The 25,300-nt window shown below is 39.0% G+C and overlaps 1 protein-coding gene and 1 long non-coding RNA gene across 3 annotated transcripts in view; one reads left to right on the top strand and one right to left on the bottom strand.

The window, feature by feature from the left end:
- LOC307004843 overlaps nucleotides 1-2,509 on the bottom strand; it is a 21,113-nt gene extending 18,604 nt beyond the window's left edge. Inside the window, exons 1-2 of the long non-coding RNA XR_013799157.1 lie at nucleotides 2,178-2,509; nucleotides 1,871-2,088 (exon numbers count right to left, since the gene is read on the bottom strand). This is a non-coding gene — a long non-coding RNA (uncharacterized lncRNA). The remainder of the gene's footprint in view (nucleotides 1-1,870; nucleotides 2,089-2,177) is intronic.
- prickle1b (prickle homolog 1b) lies at nucleotides 757-25,300 on the top strand. 2 transcript variants are annotated; one of them, XM_079624353.1, is made up of 8 exons: nucleotides 757-986; nucleotides 18,457-18,639; nucleotides 20,363-20,476; nucleotides 21,010-21,144; nucleotides 22,034-22,237; nucleotides 22,324-22,510; nucleotides 23,438-24,283; nucleotides 24,374-25,300. In XM_079624353.1, the coding sequence occupies exons 2-8, from the start codon at nucleotides 18,469-18,471 to the stop codon at nucleotides 25,297-25,299; spliced, it is 2,583 nt and encodes an 860-aa protein (XP_079480479.1). In that variant the 5' UTR covers nucleotides 757-986; nucleotides 18,457-18,468; the 3' UTR covers nucleotide 25,300. The 2 variants fall into 2 exon arrangements, with proteins under 2 accessions (XP_079480479.1, XP_079480478.1); XM_079624352.1 differs by lacking the exon at nucleotides 757-986 and adding an exon at nucleotides 15,742-16,110.

Here is a 25,300-nt window from a genome sequence, read left to right as displayed (position 1 = left end):
GTGCTTCAAGACTTGTCGCATCAGGTTTGATGCCAATGACATGAAGTGTTATTGGTTCACGCATGTCCTGTCATTGAAATCAGTACTGGTGCGGTGCGTGTTGACATTTAAATATGCACAAGTAGTACACACAATATTTGAGAGGATGCTTTTTGTTTGTGGACTAAATGTCGTTTTGGGGGAAATGCAAACAGACAAAATGTTGCTTTCTCGTTAAATAAATATGGAATAACAATACAAAACATCAAGAACTGTATCATTGCATAAATGTTAAAGTAAAGTGAACCTAGGGAAAATTCATTGTTTAATTCCAGCCCTTAGTCTATTTTTCTTGAAATACATAAAATGATCTATAGGTGTTGCTAATGTTAAAAACGAAAGTGTATTGTAGAAATGGACTTTAGAAACAACTATTAAAATATTGTCAAAAGAGATTTTTATTTATGATCATTTATGGCTGTAGCCTATTTATAGTAGGCCTACAAATAAAGCATTTTTTAGTGTCCTTAGAACATAATTAGATTATATGTGAACGGGTTAAGATTCCAAATTTCTCCTAGTATATCGCATCAATCAATGTGCGCTTTTGCGCATTCATTCGTCCGATGATGTTATTATTATTATATTATTTTGTACCCCACGGTAAGTGAGAGAGGAGAAGCAAGAATGTAAGTCTGGAGGGATTGGTTGGGGCCGCGCGTCTCAGCCAATCAGCGCAGAGTATCGCTCATGTCATTTCAGCGCACTGAACACACTGGCTCTTTAACTGACTGCATACTGCATGTTTACTCATCGCAGCTGGGATTCAAACTCGCTTTCTGCGTCTCCACTATGCTGACCCGTTGGTTTGCGCTATTTGGATACTGAACAGCTCCACGTCCTCTACAAAGACCGCTGTTTACTTTCTGTCATCTGGACTCGAGCAAATGACACCAGTTGTGAATATTTTCTAACAGCAACGGAATAAATCAGCACATTTCGTCCCCGTAAGTATGCTTGTGCATTCTGTATGCCCTTAAAATAGGTTGATTTGTTTTGTTTAAAATGTTACGGGGTCGTAAATATCGATTTCTAGTATTAGTGCAAAAACACGGAGAAAACAGAAACAATCTTTTTTTCAGATGCGTATGCAAGGGAATAAATGGGAACTAATGCGTGAACTAATAGCCATACGAACTTTGTGTGCGCGTACGTCAGTGAAAAGTAAAAAGATAATGATGAAAATTAAAAATATTTAAGTTAGGTTCTTTAAAAATTTAATCATTTTATCCAATTGTTTTAAAAAAAGCGTTTATAACTAAATTATATTTTTAAAATAACAATTTGACATTGACAATTATGGGGATCTAAAGTGTCCACTCTGTTTTATGTTAAGTTTCCTCACACTAATACAAATAGGCTTTCTGCATGTTGGTTTTACACTGACCTGACTTTTTAAAGTATTAATATTGCCTGGCAAACCAAAGTTGCTTCACTTAAAAAAAAAATAGGCAAAGAAAAAAAAAACAGCCAAAAAAAAAAAAACCGTGCCAACATAGACCTTCCAAGTCTACGGACAGTTAAACCGCCTAGACATTTTCATTCAGAATTCAGAAATGTAAAACATTTTTGTATGCATGATATTTAACAAATGTAGCCTAACGTTATGTATTTAGTTGTATAGCCTAAGGTTAACACAATACATGTAACAAGTTAGAGGGGGTGAAATGAGCCACTGACCCATGGTCGCTTTAAAAACGCCCGTCTGACCGAATGAACAAATAATTCTGGTTGTAACGTTAACGTTAATTGCAATTATGTGAGAAGGAACTCAGTACATATGGACGTGTGTAACATAACTTAAACTGTAGTAACACAACATTTTACCTACCAACTAGTGCGTAAAGACGCCCGGTGGGTTACAGCATATGGAAATAGTGTGAAACCCTGCGGGTCTCCAGATGTGTGTGTAACGTTGGCTAGTACACACACTCAGCTGTTCCTTGTCACTCAGGTCACTACCGGCATTAAGTGTCCCTCTTTCCTGTCAATCAGCGTGCCGTTTGTCTCCTGGCCTGAAGCTCACGAATCCATGACCCAGAGACTCACCTTTTCCATAATAAAAAGAAAATAATGCTGTTAGTTGTTAAATGCTAGCCGTTGGGGACCATTTCCATATAAGGCAAAATAGACTTTACCTTCGCGGTTCTCTGTTGAAAGATTTGTTTAAACGCGAATTTGCCTGACTGACGCACATAGTTTTACTACACCTTTCGTAAGAGCATTATTTTTTACTAAATATACTCTTAAACCCCATAATATCCGTCTGTATCTTATTTTTTAAACGTGAGCGAGTTTGTAGGCCTACATTAGGTGTTGGTGTCCCCTAGCGGTTGCTCTGCTCGTGCAGATTTGTCCTGAGTGACGATGTCGTTGCTCAAAAACCGTTGCTCAGCAACAGATACGAAGAAAAAACATCAGAACTACGGTTAACTTTATTGGCTAACTCTTATTAAAACAAATGTATCAATTTCATAAACCTAGTGCACCCCAGATATATTTCATACTGTAGGTATGTTTAACCCGAAAATAAAAACTCGTTTAGGCTAATCACCCTCATGCTGCATGGTTTGTGAGTGATAGGCAGAATGACAGCATTTTGCATCAACGAAAATGAATGATGAAAGTACATTTTGCTACACGTAAAAAAATAAAAACCTGTCATAACAGTTAGTATAACTCACATAACAGTGAGGAAAATGGCAGAATTGGGTCTTTTTAAAGCAACACCTGGTATTTTAAAAGAGACTCCATCTGGGAGTGAATGACAAACCAGTTAACTAGACCCCTGGGGCTTCTCAGGTGACTTGAGTGGAAGTGGCAGATTTCCAAATGTGGCACCGAACAGGGATCTAAGTTTGTTATGTAAAGACTTGGTTAATTGATGAACCATTACGACCACATGTGAAGCTCGGATTCAGCTGACGGTACTAGAGAGTGATGTAGTGTGTCCTCATGGGTTGGTCTAAATATCTCTCAGATGTGTTTGAAGTTGTTGTCAAAACGAGTACAAGAAATCAGGATTGTATTGAGAAAAAGCCATAAACAATTTAGACAGTGAGTGTATATGTGAATTTCTATGTGGTTAAAGATAGGAAAATCTTGGAAAATGTTTGTAAAATTGCATGTTTTGGAAATAAACAAAACAAAAGCCGCATTATTTAAACTTTTAAAGTTTGGGTTAGTTAAGCTAGAGCCGTGTTTGGACCTTACATGATAAATAAATGTGTCTAGTACGTGAAATAGAGGGATATTTGTGTGAGAACAAGTCTGTATGTGTGAGTGTATACTAGAACGACAGAAGGAACGATTCTAACCCCAGATCCCAGCCCACAGGATATGCTCTGAGGAGTGCTTGTATATGTATCTGTGTTGATTTACTAGCGGTGAGTAGAGGAGGTTCATAGTGCCCTGTTTATGCTGTGAGGCCCTGACGTGTGCTCACCTATGCAAATCACCTCACACCTCAAACACATTTGGCAGCTTTCTATCTCTTCTGTTGCCCGGCCTGTGAATGCTGCCAAGCATGGAGAGGGGGACAGAGACAAGCTTCTCTTTAGTTGAGCTGAAGGAGAGTCAAACAGTCAGGTCCTGATACAGGCCAGCTGGTATTTAAACTACTTTAGACAACAGATATTTCCTCAGATAGCAACGGGAACAACATCCCAGTGAAGCCAAATAGTCTAAAGCAATGCAAGTCAATGCTAGTAGCGGTTTGATTTAATACTTAATGATGCCATTTTGGTCTTTGGTGCCAGTTTAATCATATTGACAGTAGGCTAAACAAAGAGAGTGGGAAATGATCAGCAAATCACGCAAGCCAAATTTAAACTTGGATCACCCAAGCACCACAGCTCAAAAAGTAGGAGGACATTGTGCTCATTGCCAAGTCATGACTCTGATATAATTGTTTTATATATATATATATATATATATATATATATATATATATATATATATATATATATATATATATATATATATATATATATTACAAGTCAAAAGTTTGGGGTCGGTAAATGTTTTTTTTTTCTTCTTCTTTTTTCCTTTTTCCTTTCTTAAATTTTTTTATTATAAAACTTCTCCGACCCTAAACTATTGAATAGTAGTGTACCAAACAGCACAAACCCCATTGAAAGCTACAGAAAGTTGATCACATGTGAGCGCATAAAAACTGAGAAAATGGAAATTACCCGCCATGACTGACAGCTTGTAGGTCAATGCACTTGTCTGGCTCACTGTGGGAGATGCTGGAGTTGTTTCTAATTATTCGGTGCCTGAAAATGAAACACAAATGTCTGGCCTTGGCTTACTCATGAAACCACATCATATTCACAGGTTCTTCATGTATCACATCCACGTGTTGGGGAACAGCGGGTCTATATTAAAACGTCATATCGCTACAATCCAACTTGAAAGAATAGGCTACATAAGGGAACAGACAAAAAGTGAGCAATGAGTATGAGGTAAGAACAAGTCAATCTTTTGCAAAGCCAAGGGATCAGTGTAATTGATTTGATTATTTTTCTTCCTTCTTGTTTAGTTTTTTGTAAATGCAAGTGAGAGCAAGTTGATTTGGCACCGCAGTAATTACCCACAACAAGCCGTATCAGAGCGGGAGATTAAAGGCAGGTAATGATTTGGCTCAGTCAGACAGACGGCTGCCGGCAGCTGCCTTATAATCAGAGTGTGAGGATGAGACAAGGTAAACATGTACGGCAGACGTTCAGCAGCCGGCCGCTCCTGACAGCATAGATAAGGGCATCTCAACTGCTGAGGAGATGATCCTGACAGCTGAAAGGCGGCATGTTGCCTGAATTACTGTTGTTTGGATTGAGAAGTAGCACAGATCAATGCTTCCGCCGGCATGATAACCGATTTGCATTGTGATTAAATATACATTACATCACAACTACAAGAGCAGTTGATACTTCAAATGCAGATAGCGTGTGCGCATATGTTTTTCCCGCTTAATTCCTCTGATGACTCTCATGTGAATGGTCACATTTCCAGGCCTTAAAAAGCCAATGCTGATTCAATCAGGATATGCCTTTTTAAGTACATGTAAACTTTTTTTTTTAACTTTCCTTCTCTCTCATGCACATTGTATGTCTCTTGATCTCAAAATGCTCTTCCTTACTGTAAAAAAAATGGATGGTAAAATAAAATAGGTGAAATTTCTATCAGAGCCACGGCTAAGTGCTCCGATACATTCAGCCATGGTGCAAAAATGGGTGACGTGAATTCAAATTTTACTGCAACATTTGTCAAAACTGTTCATCCTATCATTTCATATTGCATAGTGTTCTGAATTTAAAAACAAATAATTAAAACCATTATCTAATAAGTGGAAGCAATTTTGATCAATTGGAAAAATCAAGTTCATTGGTCAAAAGGTGTAGAGAAACAAAAAGTGTATGAACAACTTACTTAATATGCAGCGACACTATGAGTATTCGAACATCAAACACAAAAGATAAACATTTCAACGTTGAGATACTGTAATGGCTTTTTCCGCATAGCGTGGGATGGAAGACATGCTCATAAATTTTCTGTGGTTTACTAATGAATGCTTGGGGCTTTCCAGCACACTGCAACCAAACAGAGATTTTATTGTGTGCTTGTTTGGCTAGTAAAGGTATGGGGGTTTAATAGCTAGCATAAGTAACAAGTTGTAAAGAATCATCCTGTGTGCTATGAATGAACCCCCGGAAACCAGACCGTTTGCTTTTCTATGAAAATAAAAACGTCAGGACAAGATGCATTATCTAAACGCATTCAGCTGTGCAAATGCAACATGCAAAGGCTTGTTTTGGAGTCGCATCCTTTCTGCTTCATGGTTTTCATGCCATGAAGCTGCTGAAATTCACCCTGTAACTTATATTTGTGTGCGCATGTGTGCAGTTTACTTCGCTGAGAAACCCAGAATACCCCAAAGGGCCACTGACATCTGTTTGGAGACAGACGGCTTTACCTTTCAATAACACTTGTTGCTCCTCAGAGAGACTTGATGAAGATAATTATGCATTGCACTCCCATGACCCATATCTTCAATGCCTGCCTAATGAGCTGAAATGTATTTCTCTCTCTCTCTTTCTCTGCAGATTCATTTAAACAGATCTCACAACATAGCATAAATAAGAAGACAATATACAGACCAAAGTAGAACAAATTATGATATCAGTGTCTTTGGAGCACTAAAGATGTGGCGTATCTCTTTACAATAACTACATGCCCACAAAAAAGATTAGGCAATGGGGAAGTAAAGCTTCAGCCCAGGTTTAAGGAACATAATAGCATTATTTTGTCAGAGGGGCCCCTGACACAGACATGCATTATGTGAAGATTACAATATCATCCTATGGTGTTGAATTACATATCATCACCGCCACCCCAAATCAGCAGTATTCTAACAGGAATAAATAGCCTTGCAGTGAAAGTAAAGTACAGTCTTGTTTGTCAAAAAGTAGGTTGATTAGCACCAGGCCTGTCATGTTACTACCAGTTGATGGATTATGTGAAACAGACTGGATTGTATAACAGCGTATGTGTGTTTTAAGCCCAAACAATCAACCTGCCCTGGGGGTCTAGTGTCATTACTGTTGCATTCTCCCCTCTTTGGGTTTCTGGCTTGCATTTCCCTGCTGAGAGAGGAGTAATTACCTTCCAAATGGGGATGATGCAAGATAACATTCACAGTTGCACAATTTATCATCAGAATGACTGAGGTATGTGTTTGGCACTCTCAAAGTGGTGTGTAGGTGGCCTCCGCTACGTCCCCATATCGCTTACTAACACTTGAACAAAAGTGCCAAAAATAGGCTTGCTAATTTCAGCAGATGAACATAATGGATACTCTTGGTTCAATTTAGGATTTTAGGACCACAAATGTGCCATTTGAGATTTAACGTCATTATACAACTGAAGTAGTGACAGATCTTTTCCTCCATACACTCTTAAAATAAAGGTTCTTTACTGGCATCTATGGTTCCATGAAGAACCTTTAACATTAATCGAACCTTTCCATTCCACTAAAGTCTCTTTATAGGTGAAAAAGGGTTAGTCTAAATAATAAATAAATGAATTCTAAATGTTCATTCATATATTATTCAAATATTATTTTAAGAACTGTTCATTGAAAGATTCTTTGGGAACCATTCTTCTATATGGCATCACGCTGCGAAATTAGATGGAGGCGGATCGAAATGTAAGCTTGCAGTAAATTGTAAGAAAAAAAGGCAGGTTTTAAGCAGACAAAATGATTGGAGAAGTCCTGCGTATCTCACCAGAGAAAAGTTTGTCAGTTCGCCAACATAAAGTTATGACATTTTGATAAAAAATAAAGCCAACTTTAAGCCATTCCAGGTGACAAATGGCATAATGTAATAAAACTAAAATAAAACGCTACACAGTCAAAGTATACGGCAAAAGCTATGCATTTGCTTAAAATGATTCTCACCGCTTGACTGAATTAAAAGTCAGTTCACTCGGCAGCCATCTTGGAAATGCCCCTACTTCCAGTTATGCAAGCTCTTATCTGTTTGAGTAAAGACCAAAATCTTTAAAACTGTATGTATTAATAACACATTTCAAATCAGACATTAAAATCTGATAGTAATCGTATCATAAAATGCACTTCTTCAGCACAAAACTTGCAAAAATTTGCATTTTTCAGGTTTGTCAAACTAACACACATTCAAGCGTAAACAAACATTGGCTCCTTTAATTGTGAGGTCGGACCATTCTATTAAAAATATGGCTGTTAATATAACTGTGAAACAAGACTACAGCTGAGCGTTGCGATTTGTGAAAGTAATACTATTTTGTATTATAGATTACTAGCCAAAAGATTGAGTGACTGAAGTGATCATTACAACTCATTAACAAAAGTTGTTTACTTAGAGGCAGAGCCTGCAAACCTCCAAACATTAGCTAGATGTGCTTCGCTGTTTTTGTTACAGCCACAGGAGTGTAAACTGACGTAAGACTGTGAGGTTCGTCAACCACATTAATTCAATGATCTCTTCATCAGCACCTGGTTAAACGGCATGCCAGGATCCTGAGCCAGGAAAAACAGACTAATGAACTAGCTAAACATATCAGGCTCATTGCTTCAACATGTTGCAGTGTATCCTCGCTAATAAAAACAAATCGCACGGACTTGTACCTCTCCTTGTGATTCCTGTCTGTTGCGCTTCCTCTGTGTGTCGACCTGGGAGTAAATTCTCTTTAATAATCACAGTCAGCAGCATTAGGAGCAGATGTTCTGTGTTCGTTTGGTATGAGGCAAATTATTGTAATTAGGAGATGTAGAGGTAAGGGGCCGTTGCGCTCAGTGGAAGCCCAGTCGAGTTTGAGGAGGGTTGTGTTTGGGCTGGGTGGTCTTCAGTTCTCTACATGGGGCCCTCAAGACATTTTTCAGACCAGCTCTAATTATACATGATTTTGTGGTTTCAGGACTTTAAAAATGTCTTCTCATTACTAGTAATGAATGCACATATGTACAACATTTTATACATTTACAAATTAAAAATGGCTGGCTGTCAGACACAAGCCCTGGTGGGCATCGCACGCACGCCTTATCTATGCAGTCGATTTGATACGGTCTTATATTTCTTTCACACTTTCACGTCATTTCTCGATCACATTCTCCTCAATCTCCCTGTGTGAACCTTACACTGTAAAAAATAATATGATCAATAAGTTATGACGTTTTTACATTGCTTTAACTCGTTAAAATAAGTTAATGAGATATTCAAGATTCAAAGAAAATTTTAAGTCAGTTTAATGTAATTTAAGTTGAAATGACAAACATCCAAGTTGATTGTACTTAAAAATGTATGGCAGCAATTTTTTTGTTTTTTTACAGTGTACCAATCCAGACTGATGTCTCAATCCATAAGGCAAAAAAATCTTTGTGCAAAAAATATAATTTCTTATATAACTTCAAAGCAAACAGTTTTTTGTGTGTTAAATGAGACCTGGGTATTGTTTTAGCAAACAATAAAAACTGCCTTTTAGGCCTATGTCATTGTTGAACTTATGTGTATATCTTCTGCAGGTACGCCCACCTGTGTCTGGAGAGGTTAGCGTGACCTCTCCTTTTTTAAAGTGGAATGTATCAGTTAACAATATCAAATTAGGCAGGCAGGATAGGGCGCAGAGGCCAGTAATAAAACAAGGTCCATTATGAACTAAATGCATGCACACACGCAGCTGGATCCCTGTAGATGAGAAGCCAGACACGCTCTGCATATATCATCATTACTATAATCTTCTCCACATTATACTGTATACTTTTATAATGCAGTCACACCTAAATGCAATTACAGTATTTTAAAGTCTTAATTACAGTATTTTACAGTCAACACAGGTTCAGGGCAGGATTTCCAAACTGAATGGACATATTCATTCATCCACAAGAGGACACAATCTATCTTTTTAGCCCAGAGGACTCGTTCTTTTCAGTCTAGTGCAATACATATAATTTATGTGGCAATCATCTTGAATAATGTTGTTTTTACTGTACTACGGCATGAGAACTATCAATACTGGCTTATGTAACAATACGTTATAAATCCCCATGGGATTAGCATAGGAAGGCAATGTTTTTTATTTTTTGTTTTTATTCTGAGACCTTTACTTGGTAATTATTTGAAATGGTGGCTGATTTCTAAAGGTTTTAAATTAGCTTGTGTGAAGACCTTTAAAAAAAAAAAGCTCTTTATCACACAATGTGTCTCTACACATTACAGCGTGTCTGTAATGCCAGCTAATCTGACCTTCTTTTCACTTGCAATCTATTCAGGAACACGACTGCCGCCTTTTTATTAGGCTTCACAACCCCGTGAAGGTGTCTTGCAAATATTCATTGCCGTGCTATAAAGTTTTGGCACACATAAGTTTGCCGTTTTCTTTTATGGCCCTATATCTCACTTCTCACACCAGCTTGTGTCTTTTTACTCTTCCGTGACTCTGAATATTAACAGAGCAGTGAGAAAAGCACTTGCTAAAGCATTGCTGATGGATGTGGGACTTTGACTGGCAGTGGTGAGACTTTAATCACTTTAATCAGACTTCAATGTCTGTAAAGCAGTTTAAAGGTGTGAATCAAGTCTATTCAAATTCAGACTTCAGGAGTCAGTTCAGCGTGCTAAATGTGAATGGGATGATAATGGGTGTGAATTAAGACTTTGTGATTGGAGGGAAAGTAAATGCTTGTTGATCTGCACTGTGTAGAAAATGGTGAGGACAGCCATTGGAGATATCAATGAACGTTTGAAATGGAGATGCTTAGGATTAAGTTTTGTGTAGGGCTGCCCCCGACTAAAGATATTCCTAGTCGACTAACACTCCTGCATTTTAGCGATTAGTCGAATAATCGTTCATTTATGATATTAATATAAAACTTGCCTATATACAAGGAAAGGTATAGTCCAAGTTGAAGTTTAACACTTCCATATGACAGAAAATGCTAAAGCATGATATTAGCGCGTTCAAAATGAAAATGAAGCGCTTAAAACAGAATAGTAAAGCATTTAAAGTATACAGCGCGTGCATGTTATAGGCTAATTATAACATAAAACGGCAATCAGATGCCTGCGCATCTTAATAATTTATTATCAAAAAAATACAAACTGTAACAGTTACATGTCAGTTTTGAATAAAATAAAATAAAATTCGTTCTTTAAAATAAATTAAATAAACTTATTAGTAACTTAGGCCTAGTACAAAACAAGGCAAAAAAACAAAAACAAATAAATACTGTATCAAAAACGCTGTTTGGTATAAAAATAAAATACAGTGGAAAATTAATATAATTTTTATATTGTTCAAAAGGAAAATTAACAAAACCGAACAATTTTATAAATGTACGGCACATCGCACAACGCCAAAACTTAGAATAAAAAAGAAGGCGGCAAACAAATCAACAGCCTAAGTATTTGATTAAATTGTTTAGAACAACTAGGCTATATTTAAGACAAAATGTGGAACAAATAGGCTAATTTAAAGAACACTAATACAAATCAAAAATATCAGAGCAAAGCCGCAAACTGCCATTAAGACGACGGATGAGTTAACTGAAACAACAAATTGCAAACATCAGACTAATTTTTCTTACAGAATAAAAAACAACTTCTGCATTAGGCTATATAAAAACGAATAAATAAAAATAATATTTATTTAATTTTGTACAGCCTATACCCGTTATAAAATAAAACACCCGTTGTTGTTTTTATTTTATAGCCTAACGGATAGCAAACAGAAACACTACAAAAAGAAAATTAAGCATTCTTACCTAAGCTTTCAATTCGATTTTATTTTTTTCATATTATGTGAGAGGAACACCAGCTTGTCCACATTGTTGGGAAGAAGGGAGCTTCTCGACTTGTTCACAATGAAGCCGGCCTTTGAAAAGATGCGCTCTGATGGAGTGGATGTGGAAGCGATACAGTGGAGGCGTTTAGCTGCTTTAGCGAGCTTTGGATATCGATGTAAAAAAAATTGCCACCTATCCAATGGTCCCAAATCAACCTTTGTTTTATTTGCCAAGTACATTTTTAGTTCATCTCTTCTGCATGCTCCTCCTCATCAATGGGCATCAGCATGGATATCTCGGCCTGCTTTTCCTTTTTCGGTTCGGGCTCACCCTCCTGCAGGGCTAAAGCCTTGTTTATACTCGATGCGTCCGCACGAGCGCGAGTCTCCGCTGACTGCGCGCGCGCCTCTCCAAACGGTCGAGGAGAATTATACTTGACGCGCTCGCCGTTGTACTATACGTTGAAACTACAGGGGGCGACTCGAGTAATTGTCCTCTCTAAACCATCAGGAATCGGTGAGAAGAAGAAATATAAACACGTGACAATGTTTATTTTAGTTACCACCATAGATCTCGTTGATCTCTCGTTGCTTTGATGTCATGTCATACACTGACTGCGCATTGTGTGCAGCCCCTGATTGCGTAATTTTTTCACGTGATTTTTTTTTTTTTTTTGCGACTAACCGACTAATGAAAATGTATTCGACCAAGCCCTCTTCATATCGACTAACATTTAGTCGACTATTTGGGGGCAGCCCTAGTTTTGTGACTATGTTTTACTGATTATCTGAGAAAATTTTTGCTTATTCTTTTGTAGATGATTTTAACCTGTCATACTGCCAGGTTTTTGCAATGTTTTAGACCAGCTAAATAGCACATAAGTGTGTCAAGGAAGTACATTTATACCTATCTAGTTTCAACGTGTACAGAGATGGAGTGCAGAAATGACCTGAATGTGGTTTTTAAATACCTATGCCATAGTTGAACTGATACGAGATACCATTGGAAGGCATAAAAACTTTCCACATTTTCTTACTAAAAAATCTTTTTATTTATTCAAATCTTTTTAAAATAATATTGGAATTATGGAAAATCTTGGTAAAAAAATTGGTAACACTTTACTTAAAGCCTTTACGTATACTGCTTTATAAAAGTATTTTTAATGCAGTAATTATGCCTTGTAATGCACTGTATGGCCTCATGAATAATTGTAACCACAGTTATAATATATTATAATTCTTATCTAATCATTGAACACACCGTTAGAACATATAATGAATTGAAACAGATGACAAAAATAATTTCAGAACCAGCTAATATTATAATGCATTTTAACTTTGGTTTATGTAGCATAACTTTATGAAAATATATAATATATTATAACATACATTATGACCTTTATAATGCATTATACATACGTGCTTTAAGTAAAGTGCTACCAAAAGGGCATACAAGCTAAAATAATAATCCCCAAACCATTATTGAAAAAACAAATAATATGAAAATGAATATTTTTTGGCTGAAGTCGAACTTCCTTATTTGTTGCTCACATCTTTTCTCCTTTACTTTCTGTCAGCGATTTAGCGCACAAACCATGTTAGGGGCGACTTGCATAATGAATATTAATGACCGTATGTAACGTTCACCCTAAATGTTTAAAAACAGATGTTAGTAGGTGTTCATCCCATTGCTTAATTAATTTGGCAGAGGCATCTGCTTGATCTTAAAATCATAATTTTACACAACTGACTACATTTCTGTTCGTCATAATGCAATTACATGGCAAAAATGCTCAAAATATGTCAGAGCGGGTCTGAGTCAATTTGCAGCTTTGCCCTGAAAGAGCATTCAATGCATCATCGCTTCCTCCTCCGTAATCTTCAGTGTTACTCAAATTAAAATGACTGATCTAAAGAAGTGGCATTCGAGAGACTGACTGCAGTTGTCAGGTGTAAACTGTCCTACATCAGAGACACTCTGTGTTGTCCTGACAGTGTGAATTCAAACGCATACGCCGTGAGACACTCTGATTTGGTCGTTATCCAATCAATAGTGCAATCACCATCCTATAGAGCGATAAAAAAAATAACAAAGTTTATCAAAAATGACTGATCAAAGCCTGGATGCAGAGAAAATTGGCATTCAACACTTTAGTTTTACTCAAACATGACCTTATTTGCTTACAAATGTTGGTTTTGCAGTAATTGGAGCAGCTGCGTGTGAGCAATTGTGCCATGTTCCATTAGTTTGATGCCTTGTCATTAACATGGGAAGGAAAGAGCGAATCTAAAGACTTGGAGAGATGAGCAGAGGGAGCAGGGTGTGTGCGGGGGTCAGGGGTCACTGAAAAAAGCGTCATTAGTTAGGTAGCACTGACATGTGAATGCAGCAGGGCAGCATCCATTCTTAAACACTTGTCAATTGGTGTGGCAATGAGGTGAAATATGCGTTATCGCTTATAATGGCTTGCCAGGGGATGGTCGCGCCATTTTACAATAGGAAGAGGAGGATGTGAACATTAGGTGTTTCGCGAGTAGCTTCCCTTCCCTTTAAGATAGCACAGAGGTAACTGTGCAGGGTTTTGGGGTAATAGACTGCAACTTAAGCTTTCTAAGGAAGCAGGAAGGGTTGTGCTCTCCCACGCTTCACATACACTACAAACACATTGAAGAACCTGCTCCAGGAAATGATGGGAACATTGTCTGCTAATTGCGGTTTCTTTCTGTCTACATCTGGACAAATAGTCACAGTAATGTGTCATATCTTTAGATAAACAAGGTTCTTATTACCCAGTTTTATATTTCGCTTTTGCTAAGAATTGCCATGGCATTTTCTGCCATTTCAATGGTGTTCCTGATAAACATCTTAAGCAGGGAAAAGGGTTTCTAACAAAGGTTATCTTGATAGGTAAGTGGTTCTTCATAGTTTCTGCCAAAAGCCAAAGAGGAATACATCTTGGTTTGTTTGTTCTCTCATTGCTATCTTATCTTGCTGTCTAAAACGACCTCTCAAATTTGGAAGATGCTCAAACTCAAGTTCTTCACGGTGACTTGAAATTTAACTGGGATTATTTGGCAATTGTTCAGTCCAGCAATTTCACACAGACTTAATGTGGCATTTCAACTGGATCGTGATGAAGCAGCTATGACCAAACAGAGATGCATGTGAAGATGGTCCAGCTTTTTTGTTTTGTAAGCAAAAACAGCACATTTATCACAAGATGCTTAGCCACAGTGGCATCTTGGAGCTTATGCTGCAAATTGCAATCCTTAAAATGGTTAGATGTTAGCATTATGAGAATAAATACAACCCTAAAACTTATTGATTATACTTGTTAACCATTATTCTTAAAGTTCCTTAAGAGAAGACGACTTCTCAGTGGTTTTTCCTTTGTGAGATTCCAGAATTGGAAAGGAATCAACACAATAAGGTCATTGTATTCAACTGAAGTGTGGAGGTGAGAGATGGCCATTGGGGCCATAGTCACTGTCAACACACTGAGCTTAGTCTGAAGGAATGAAGAGGAGGGGGATATTGAGCTTATGGAAATGCCTTAGAACTTGTGAGAAGTGACTCACAAGTAGGGTTGGGAACCAACCCGCATTACCGTTTATGTCTAATATGAGAACAAATGATTCTGAATTGATTCTTTTTAGTGAATTAACTACAGAGCAACCAGCGTAGTCTGATTCCCTAAATAATGACCCTGAGTCAGTTCTTTTTAGTGAATCAAACACAAATAACAACAAAAACTAAATGTAAAAACTTAGTTACATTTAGATGATTGGTTTTGTCAGTATATAAAAATATGTATTACTTAAAAAAATACTAAAATAACAGTTAAGGAGCCAGAATTGGTCACACTAAAATTGAAATTATTTGATCATTTACTCATCCTCATGTCATTCCAAACCTTTATAGCTTACTTTCTTCTGCAGAACATAAAAAAATTATAATTTGAAAGTAAATGGGGTCTAATGTTGTGTTGTCTTGTGTTGACTTTCATTGTAAGGACATATATCTTATTTTGTGTTCCACAGAAGAAATATAGCCATTCAGGTTTGGAACGATGTGAGGGTGAACGCCTCAATTTTGGACACAAATGCATAAATTATTGTAACAAATGCTTACTTGAATTGCGGGAGAGGTACATTCATTTTATATGACTCATTATGCCATTCCAATCTCTGATTCTGTGTTAAAATATTTCTTGAGCACACTCCATTCTTCCTTGACATGCCAAATGTAGCTAAAATAACAGGAACTCTTGGCCATTGTTGGAAAACAACAAGCACTTGATGCAACATTTAATGCCGAATGAACTCCTCCAGGATGTACTTGACTTTGAATGTTTAGGGACAAAACAAATGGCTCTGTGGATTGAAGAGAGTTTGTTGTGGGATGTGGACAGCTCTCTTACAGCAGGAATGTGGATGAAGGTTGTTTGGGGTGGGGGTGGATTTCAGTTTGAAGTATAGGGGGAGGGCTTAAATGTGAAGGGGGCTGTCCTGGGGTTGGCTCTGACTACAAGGAGACATGCTACTTGGCACATACATCGATACATTCATTTCAACGTGTTCAGAAACACAGGACACAACTGAATTCTCACCTACTATCCAAGCTACAAATTTTCAGGGGAATTTAGACGGAATTTACCCGATATGGTTGTAGATATGCTTGTTAGACGGATCCTCTGCAACTTGCACTAATTGAAGGCTTTTCCTGAGTGCTGCAGGATGCATTTCACACAGGTAAGATGCTTCTCGAAATGCAATCAAGTCTAAACTAGTCTCACATTGTGAATATGAAACTAGACTTTGCAGTGCATACAGTCACACAATCAGACTGATTGGGTGATAAGTATTTGATGACAGACAGAAAGCAGCAGTTAAAATAAAATGTTATTATCATATGCAGTTTTGGCATAAGGGAGCTGAGATCAAATATTGATTAAAAAAAAAGGGATGTGAAAGAGGATGACAAGTGCACTTGGAATATATCAGGCCTGATGTTAAGATTCATTTTGGTGGACAGCTCTGAGATTCAATAATTCATAGGTAGCTAGTCGGAACTGTAAAATTCGGGGAAATTTGGGATGATTTTTATTTTTTTTATTTTTTTACATTATCAGCATGCAGTGACCCTTTTTAATATACAGATGCTCATTCATTTCCATTTTCTTTGAAATTTGCTGAACTTAAGGGAAAGGATTTAACAAAATGTCCAAATGTAAAAGATTCAAAATCAATCCAAAAACTGTATTTGATCATGCATAAATCTGAGTATTGGTGGATATGTGCCATTCGGTTAGTAAGATTACATGCAGATATAATTAAGCTACAGTGTATAATTTTTAGCTTGGTGGCCAAGAATACATGAAACAAAGCTTACTTGAATATTTGAAAGATTAAATACATGTCGCACATCATCTCATGTTTTTTTGCTGCCTTCACTCTACACAGAAGTCAACTGTAGTCAGATTAATGTGAATAATTAAGTACTATAGGTTTCATTAAGCTCTATCTTTGGTCTCTACACTGCATGCATCAATGCTTAGCTAAATCGATGCAGGTAGCATGTCAGACTCACTTAGCTTACTGGACATTTGCATTACAGAAAATTGTATATCCCAGAGCTGACAACAGAGGCACTGTGAAGCCCAGGCTTGTTGAATCTTAGCCTCAGGTGGAATCGTTGTAATCCAAACCTCAGTTAATCCTCACACCAGTCTTTGTTTATTTTATAAGTGTTTCATATTTGACACGGTAAAACCCGGTCAGCGCTCACTCCCCTGTCTGAGGTGCCCGTCAGATCAGTGGCGTACATCTGGAGTGTGTTTATATTTCTCTACTGTTATGACTTTTTAAAACTGACCTCTCTTCAAATGCACTTTCCTCCTATGCATGTTTCTTTGAAAGCAGGGCAGGCTAGAACGTTCTGTTTTTGTTTTTGCCACAAAGACACACATTGTGTCGGTGCCAGAGAGTGACAAGGTGTAACGTGAGTGCTTGTGTATGTTGGCCCTGGAAGCCACAGCAGGCATTTCCTACACTGCAAGAATTTTTAAAAGAAAGCTGGCAGAGAAAGTTCCAAGGGTTTGATGTATATAAATTTAATCACACACAAACACAACTATATAATAATAAAATCCTAGTCTACTCTTTTACTCATTGCTTAGTTCGAAGGATCCATATATGGTGCTGCATGGCCGTATCTGACCATTCATTCCCATTCAGGTGTGGTAATTGTGGTGAGAGGTTACTGGGCACTATTGTGAGATTTGACTGGGGTCATAGAAGGTGAGCTGGATTGGGATTGAGGCCATCCAAATTACATTTTCCATTAAGAGAACAGGGAAAAGTGTTATCTGTAAGATACCCCTATCGATGCATCTTCATATTGCAAATCTTTGCTTCATAGCATTTAAATACGCAGAATAACAGGCAACTTACAACATGCACAAGACCAGAAACCATCTAAACTTATACTGGACAATAAAGACCTAAGATATACAACACCCGTAATCTATCACATAATGGGCAAAGAGAACATAGGACTTTCCCTGTGACTCGGGGCAAACTGAGAGGGGGATCATCAAACTCCAACCTCAACCCAAACAAGGGCGTTCACACACTATATCGGACTCATTTGCAATTCAAAACATTTGAAGTAGGAGTGTTCTTTTCAACACCTAGGGACCAAAGGCATTTTATCTGACAGAAAGTACTCTGAAGTGTTTAAGCATCAAGATAAAGAAGGCCTGGAGAAAGAGCCACGAGTGTTTAATCATGCTTCATGTACACATTGACATCTTATCTGCAAGCTTAAGGCTTGGCCTGAAAGGCAATACGCTGACATTTCAAAGCACAACTTCCCCATCGTTTTAAATATCTGGCAACTCTGAAGGCCCAGATAGATAAAGGAAACCCTACAATGGGTAGCAGCACTGGAAGTCGCTCACCATCTCTATTTTAAGATGTTCTGAGAACATTCTTCCACAAAGGATAATGCATATTTTATAAAACAGATGCAGTAAACTTTGGGTTTAACCCAATGTAATCTTTAAAAACTAATACCTCTTTTTATTATCTGAACAGTGCCCCCATCTGATGAGCCTTGAAACTACATCAGGGATCTGGCCCATTACTCGGGCACCGGACATGAACTCAAGGGGAGCCAAAGTGGCACTTGGGTTTCAGAGGAGTTCAACCTCTGATGACGACTCTGGATGCGCTTTGGAGGAGTACACATGGGTTCCTCCTGGACTACGACCCGAGCAGGTAAACCTTGAGCCTCATATCTCCTTATTTGTGTAGATTTCTCATCAAAGTTTAGGGCAGGTAGCCATAACTACAAGTAAAAAGCATATCACATTGTTTATAATTCTAATGATCTGCAGACATCCAAAAAATCAGGAAGAAACGATATCTCCCTTTCTGACTCTACAGAAAGGGTATTTTAGCCAATTTAGGCTTTTGATATAAAACCAGTCAAGCTATTGAAGTTTGATGGCTGCCTTCACACTTGGGGATTCGATTTTCAAGAGGATCTGAGCTTGTACGTGAGGTTTAGGCAGTGTATGCATCCTCAGTGTTTCATCTATCCTGAGACAAAGCTACACATGACCTTGCAGGGAGCCAACAGCTCTTAATGAATCTATTCTTTGACATGTGCAAAGTCTGGCAAGCTTTCTAAGTGGAAACTGGACCCTCTCAACCTTGATATTGAGCACACATGTGACCTATATCTGACTGACAGCGTGTTGATGGGCAGCACAAAGCCAGCTGAAAATAGCCCAAAAAAATGAAAGGGCAGAACAACTAGTAAAAAAAAACATACAGAGAACTGATGTGAGTACTAGGAAAATAATTGAGAGAAAATATTTACATGTAGAAAAGAAATGCCATGTTAAGGAACAAGAATTTTTGGTTATTGCTTTGAATCTTCCCTGCAGTGCACAAACTGTTGCAGGTATTTCATTTCCCCAAAGAAAAGAGTCTCCTAATGACAAAGTGAAGTCATTAATGGGCAAATGCTTAAACAAACTACTGCCATGGTTTGACATTAAAATTAATAGTATTTTTTCCTAAAATATACCAAATTACATTTTAGTCATTGTTATTCCAAGTTAACTATTGAATTAGATCAAGTTACCATATAGAACTTTTATTGTAAAGTGTTTCCATTTCAAACATATTACCACTGTCAAAGGTAGTGCTCCTCTGTGTGTTGGCTTTAACTACCCAAATTGTACTTGTGTGGTTCAAGCACCAGTCCCAACAAAACAGCCATTTAGATAACCTACTTTCTTGCCCTGCTGTATGCAGTAAGCAAACAGAACTGAGCCTGTGCCGAGGGGCTAGCTGGCACTTTCCTGACACAAGGCGATACACAAACACACGCAGAACCAACGAGGGTGGAGGTAGGACTAGAGTGAAAGAAGGTCTGCAGTGAAGTTGAATGTGTTTTTCTAACACCCACCTTCTCCTCGTTTTTCAAAACGTAAAGTGGGAGGCCTGACATCCTCATGAAAGCTCTTCCCCCAGTTCTGTGAAAGGCACTGCAATGAGCTTTAAAAAAAAAAAAAAGGCAAAAACATTCCTGAGGTTTATAGAGAATTTAGGGCAATTTGTATGACAGCATCCCACTTATATCCCATATAGACCCAACCCCACTGTTACAGAAATAACAATCTGCCTTCATCTAGATAGTAACACTTAAACACAAGGAACATTCCAGCAGACATCTATATTTGTGTATTTAATGGCGTACCGCCCCATAAATATTCTTCAGGGTCGCCACTGACAGACACCACTGTTTAAATGCTTTGTCCCAGTCAATGATATACCCACTTCCCCCTTGTTGGGGGAGACAATCGGGAGAAGCCTGTATGACAGGTTGAATGATGTAGCACCAATTGAGGCTGGTGTCTCATTTCAGCTTTCAGCTGTTGAAAGCAAACCCTAATCCTCTCGCTCTCTGTGTGCCTTCTTTCCCCATCAGGTTCAGATCTACTTTTCTTGCCTGCCAGAGGAGAAGGTGCCATATGTCAACAGTCCTGGAGAAAAACACAGGATCAGACAACTACTCTATCAGCTGCCACCACATGACAATGAGGTATGAGGAAAAAAAGAGAACAATGAAAGTGACAGAGAAGACATTTATGCTGCTAGAATACACAATGGTTTTACTAGAGGACTTTATGATCTTGCAGATAAATGTTCATACAAATCCCTTTCGAGTTTGCATATAAAGATGTTTTAGTGGTGTGTCACAGAGGGACATCTTTCTCCTTTACACTAGCAGCAATAAACATTTTATGGTGCTTGCTGTAAGACCTGGAACTGTTTACTTTAGCGAATTCCTGGCATGAATGCGGGTTACAGATCTAAAAAGCTCTTCACGTGTGGCATCATTGTTTACCCCCCCCCTGCAGGGCCAAACAGAGCAAATTGTTTGTCTTTTGTCATTTCGTATGAGTTCCTCAAGTATGTTGTAAACTCTTTGATTTGTGTACTTTTCAACTTAGCCCCAGAAAAGTGGGAAAATTGAAACAACTTCAAGCCTTTGATACAACTTACTGCAGCTATTCATCTGTTCTTCATTTAGGCAAATAAACAAAACATTTTTATACTTTTGCTTCAACACAGATCCGATACTGCCAGTCCCTCAGTGATGAGGAGAGACGAGAACTCCACATGTTCAGCATTCAGAGAAAAAAAGAGGCACTCGGGAGGGGAACCCCAAAACTGCTTCCCAGAGCCCTGCAGCACATTTGTGAGCATGTATGTATAAATGTTCCTGCTCTTTTTTGCACAATCTGTAGAAATCCTAGTCAAATCTGCAAATATCCAAGGTAAAGGTAGTGCACAAAAGAGGCCACGTTCAAAATCCTAAAGGTCATTTGATTAACTGCCACACTAAAGATCTGTAGTTGTTTCTGTGACCATTAATTCTGGCCATATCAAATTTACTTACAGTCATGAAAATGAAGTTTCTGCTTCATGCTACATTCCCTTGGAAGCAATGTTGACTTGTCATGACAAATCAGACAACTTGGAATCATGCAAATGGTCCAATTATGGCCTAAAGACAACCAAAGCACAGAGAAAATTCATGGAAAAGATTAAGTATTACAACACACATAGTCTTTGGCCGAAGACCATCTCCTTCAGGGGCTGGAGTTAGCACATGAGAGCCAGTGCAGAGGGTTGTTTCCTGTTGAGAAGACTATAAACACAAAGCAAAAAAGTCTAGCATCATAATACCTCAGAAAAACAGATGTATCCCTTCACCACAAATTGCCACACACAACATTGCAGAGCAGTGCTAATCTCGGGTCTCTGGTTTCCGTTGCTGAAAAAATTTGCGGGACACTCAACACCCCTGTTTCCAAGGCCAACGGCCATGTAGTAATAATGGGAAGCAGCTGTGAAACGAATACTTTGGCAAAAGTACTTATAAAAAGACTCATGATCATGCATTTGGCCATGCTTAGTTGGTCTTTAGAAGTCCATTTCAACAGAGATGGGGGTCCATTTTAATTAAAACTTAATGTCTCTGTTCCACAGAAATATGAAGAGTAAGATCCAATACAATGTAATATGACTTTGTATGACCAAAGCAGCCATATGCCAGCCCTTGATTCTCATAAAATCTTACTTTGAATTGCAGTGCAAAGAGAACATCAAGGGTGGAGAGATGGCAGTGTTTGCTTCACGAGCAGGCCCCAGCCTGTGCTGGCACCCAGCATGCTTTACTTGCTTCACCTGTCATGAACTTATGGTAGACCTCATCTATTTCTACCAAAATGGCCAAATCTACTGTGGTAGACATCATGCAGAGCTTCTGAAGCCACGGTGTTCAGCTTGTGATGAGGTGAGGATATAAATCCTTTTCTAAAGAGCCAATACACAAAGAAAGAATTGGCCAAGAATAATTTCTACATTTTTCTCTCTTCACAGATAATCTTTGCTGATGAGTGTACTGAAGCTGAGGGACGTCACTGGCACATGAAACATTTCTCTTGCTTTGAGTGCGAGACAATTTTAGGAGGACAGAGATACATCATGAAGGATGGCCGACCTTTCTGCTGTGGATGCTTTGAGTCACTGTATGCAGAGTACTGCGAGGCCTGTGGGGAGAATATTGGTGAGTTACCTCTGTAAGAACTGAACTTGAATGGCAGGAATGCCTGCACCTGGAGGGCCACCTTCTTGTAGATTTTAGCTCCAATCCAGTCCAACATACCTGCTAGAACAGGGGTTTTCAAACTATGCGTTGCAACACATTTGTGGGACGCAAAGTGGGCAAAGGTGGGTTGCGCAGTCACTTGGCTAAATTTACGCTTCCGTGAATGATTGACGCACACACTGTCCCCACTGTGCTGTGTTCTGCATGAGACTGCATTACACATGGAAATTCAATTGTCACGAAAGGCCCATTTCTTGAGTCCTTTTGAGGTCTGAGGTGTGAAAGACCAGTGCTGCAACGGTACATGTCATTTTAAGGGCTCCCTGTAGTTTTCCGCCAAAATAAAAGCTTGATGGTTTAATCAATGTCTGTAAATTAAGAAATTAACACAAATTTTAGTAGTGAAACGTTACAGTTGTACTATAAAATACAATTATTTGTATTAAATATTAATTCCTGTCATATCAAACTTTTGGAGCACCCCATTTTTTTTTTCATTTCTTTTGCCATGTCGGTGCAAATCAGTTGAGGCAGCAGACTGAAACTACTCAGTTATTCTTCTCATTATTTCAAGGCTGCTATTTTAATGGTTTTTATCATTTTTGATAATGTACCATAAATCTTTTATCTCTCCGGTGGGTTTTGAGATGGATTATACTTGAATAGGTGGGTCCTGGAATGGAAACGTTTGGGAACCCCTGTGTTAGAAAGTATAGAGTAATTCTGAAGACCTTGATTAGCCGGTTTAAGTTTGTTTAATTAGAGTTGGAGCAAACCTCTGCAGGAAGATGGCCCTCCAGGTGCGGGATTGGACACCTCTGTTGTATGTATATCTGGTTGAAAAAGTACAGCATTTCTCACTTTTATACATTTTCTTTTATTCAGGTGTCGACCATGCTCAAATGACATATGAGGGCGTACACTGGCATGCTACTGACAAATGCTTCTGTTGTGCCCAATGCAAAACCTCCCTGCTGGGCTGTCCCTTCCTTCCTAAAGAGGGCCGGATCTACTGCTCTAAGGACTGTAGCCTAGGTGAGGATGTCCATGCTTCTGACTCTTCAGATTCAGCCTTTCAGTCCGCCAGATCACGGGAATCTAGGCGTAGCATACGAATGGGCAAGAGTAGTCGCCCTACAGAGCAGTGCCAGCAGACAAAACTCTATTCGGCAACAGACTGCAGGACCTCTAGTTTCTGTGGTGACAACACAGAGACTATGTGTAACCAGTTGGAGAGAATCAACTTGGCAGAGGACAACTACTGGAGAGACCGGGATGAACAGGAAGCCCCTGAGGACTGTGTGGAAGATTGGGCTGAGCATGAGGACTATATGACTCAGCTGCTCCTGAAATTTGGAGACCGTGGTGTCATCCACATGGAGGACACCAGGCCAGCCGAGCCATGGATGACGAAAGACTCTGAGACCAACAGGACCAAACCAGAGATGAAGATCAGCGGCCACAATTTGTCAAGTAAGAAGCACCACACCGATATGTATTGGGCCCAGTCTCAGGATGGACTTGGAGACTCTGCCTATGGTAGTCACCCTGGCCCAGCTAGTGCTAGAAAGATTCAAGAGCTGGAGATGGATCAGGGAGCAGTGCCTGGATTCTGGTCTGAGCCTAGGCAATGGTATGAAGACTCACTGGAGTGCATTACAAGTGAACTCCGGAAGGCAGAACACAACATTGGAGATTCTATGGATTCTCTAGCTCTCTCAAATATTACAGGTAGGAACATCTTCAAACAGTCTCTATCAGAGTGATGCATTTCTTGTCCCTTCTTAAATTAATAAATTACTCATATCTTTAATTTCTCAGGAGCTTCAGTGGATGGAGAGAGAGAAGACCGACAGGCCATCTACTCCCTCCAAAACATGAAAGAGCAGGAGAGAGAGATGGAAGAGTGTGATAACATTAGTAACATGGGCACACTTAACTCCTCAATGCTCCACAGAAGTGCTAATTCATTGAGGAGTTTAAACTCTGAGCTGGACGGTGATGAGACACTGGAACAAGGAGGGAGAGAAGACAGGGAAGAAGAGGACAGCATTCCACCTTATTTTGGAGAGGAACTACCCTCTCCACTGCATCTTCCAGTGCTGAGAAGGACCAAGTCTCAATCTCAGACCCAATCCAGACCTCAGCAAGTGAAGTTCTCTGATGATGTTATGGATAAAGGATATTATGGCGGACTAGGCTTAAGGCAACCACCAATGAGCGAGAGGACCCACAGACGGACCTATCAGATGGAGGAGGAGACACAGAGACGTCCTGCTAACAGACATCATCACAAACGCAGACAGGGCCGGAAAACACGTTCAGAAAATGCCTTGCACCTGCCTTCCAAAAATCGGGGTAAATTGCATGTTGTGCCTCAGGTAATTGGCTCAAGCATACCAGAACCCAGGAATGGTATTCTTCTAAATCACTCGGCACACAGTCAGCACCCTTATCATCAAACCACATCAGACTTTGTGCAGCAGGGCATGGTCAGAAAAGACCACTTCCAAGACTTTTGCGATGATGATGATGACGACTGGTGTTCGACATGCTCCTCTTCATCTTCAGAGTCTGAGGAGGAGGGGTTCTTTCTTGGCCAGCCAATCCCTAAGCCCCGATCCCAAAGCTTTCATTATTATACAGAGGACTATCCGACTCGCGTGACCGCTTTAACACCTCCTTTCGGATCACGGACCAAACTGAAAAAGAAAGGTCACAAGGGCAAAAACTGCATCATTTCTTAGA

This window comes from Phoxinus phoxinus, assembly GCF_949152265.1.
Source record: "Phoxinus phoxinus genome assembly, chromosome: 9".
In the NCBI taxonomy this organism is placed as follows: Eukaryota; Metazoa; Chordata; class Actinopteri; order Cypriniformes; family Leuciscidae; genus Phoxinus; species Phoxinus phoxinus.
The sequence above is the reverse complement of the archived record's forward strand: the minus strand, read 5'-3'. Positions and strand labels throughout refer to the sequence as shown.

What these genes read in the sequence shown, in the direction of transcription:
- prickle1b (XM_079624352.1), top strand. An exon ending in CTGGACTACGACCCGAGCAG is followed by an intron (nt 18,640 to 20,362) that starts GTAAACCTTGAG and finishes TTTCCCCATCAG; the next exon opens with GTTCAGATCTACTTTTCTTG. An exon ending in GGTGTTCAGCTTGTGATGAG is followed by an intron (nt 22,238 to 22,323) that starts GTGAGGATATAA and finishes CTCTCTTCACAG; the next exon opens with ATAATCTTTGCTGATGAGTG.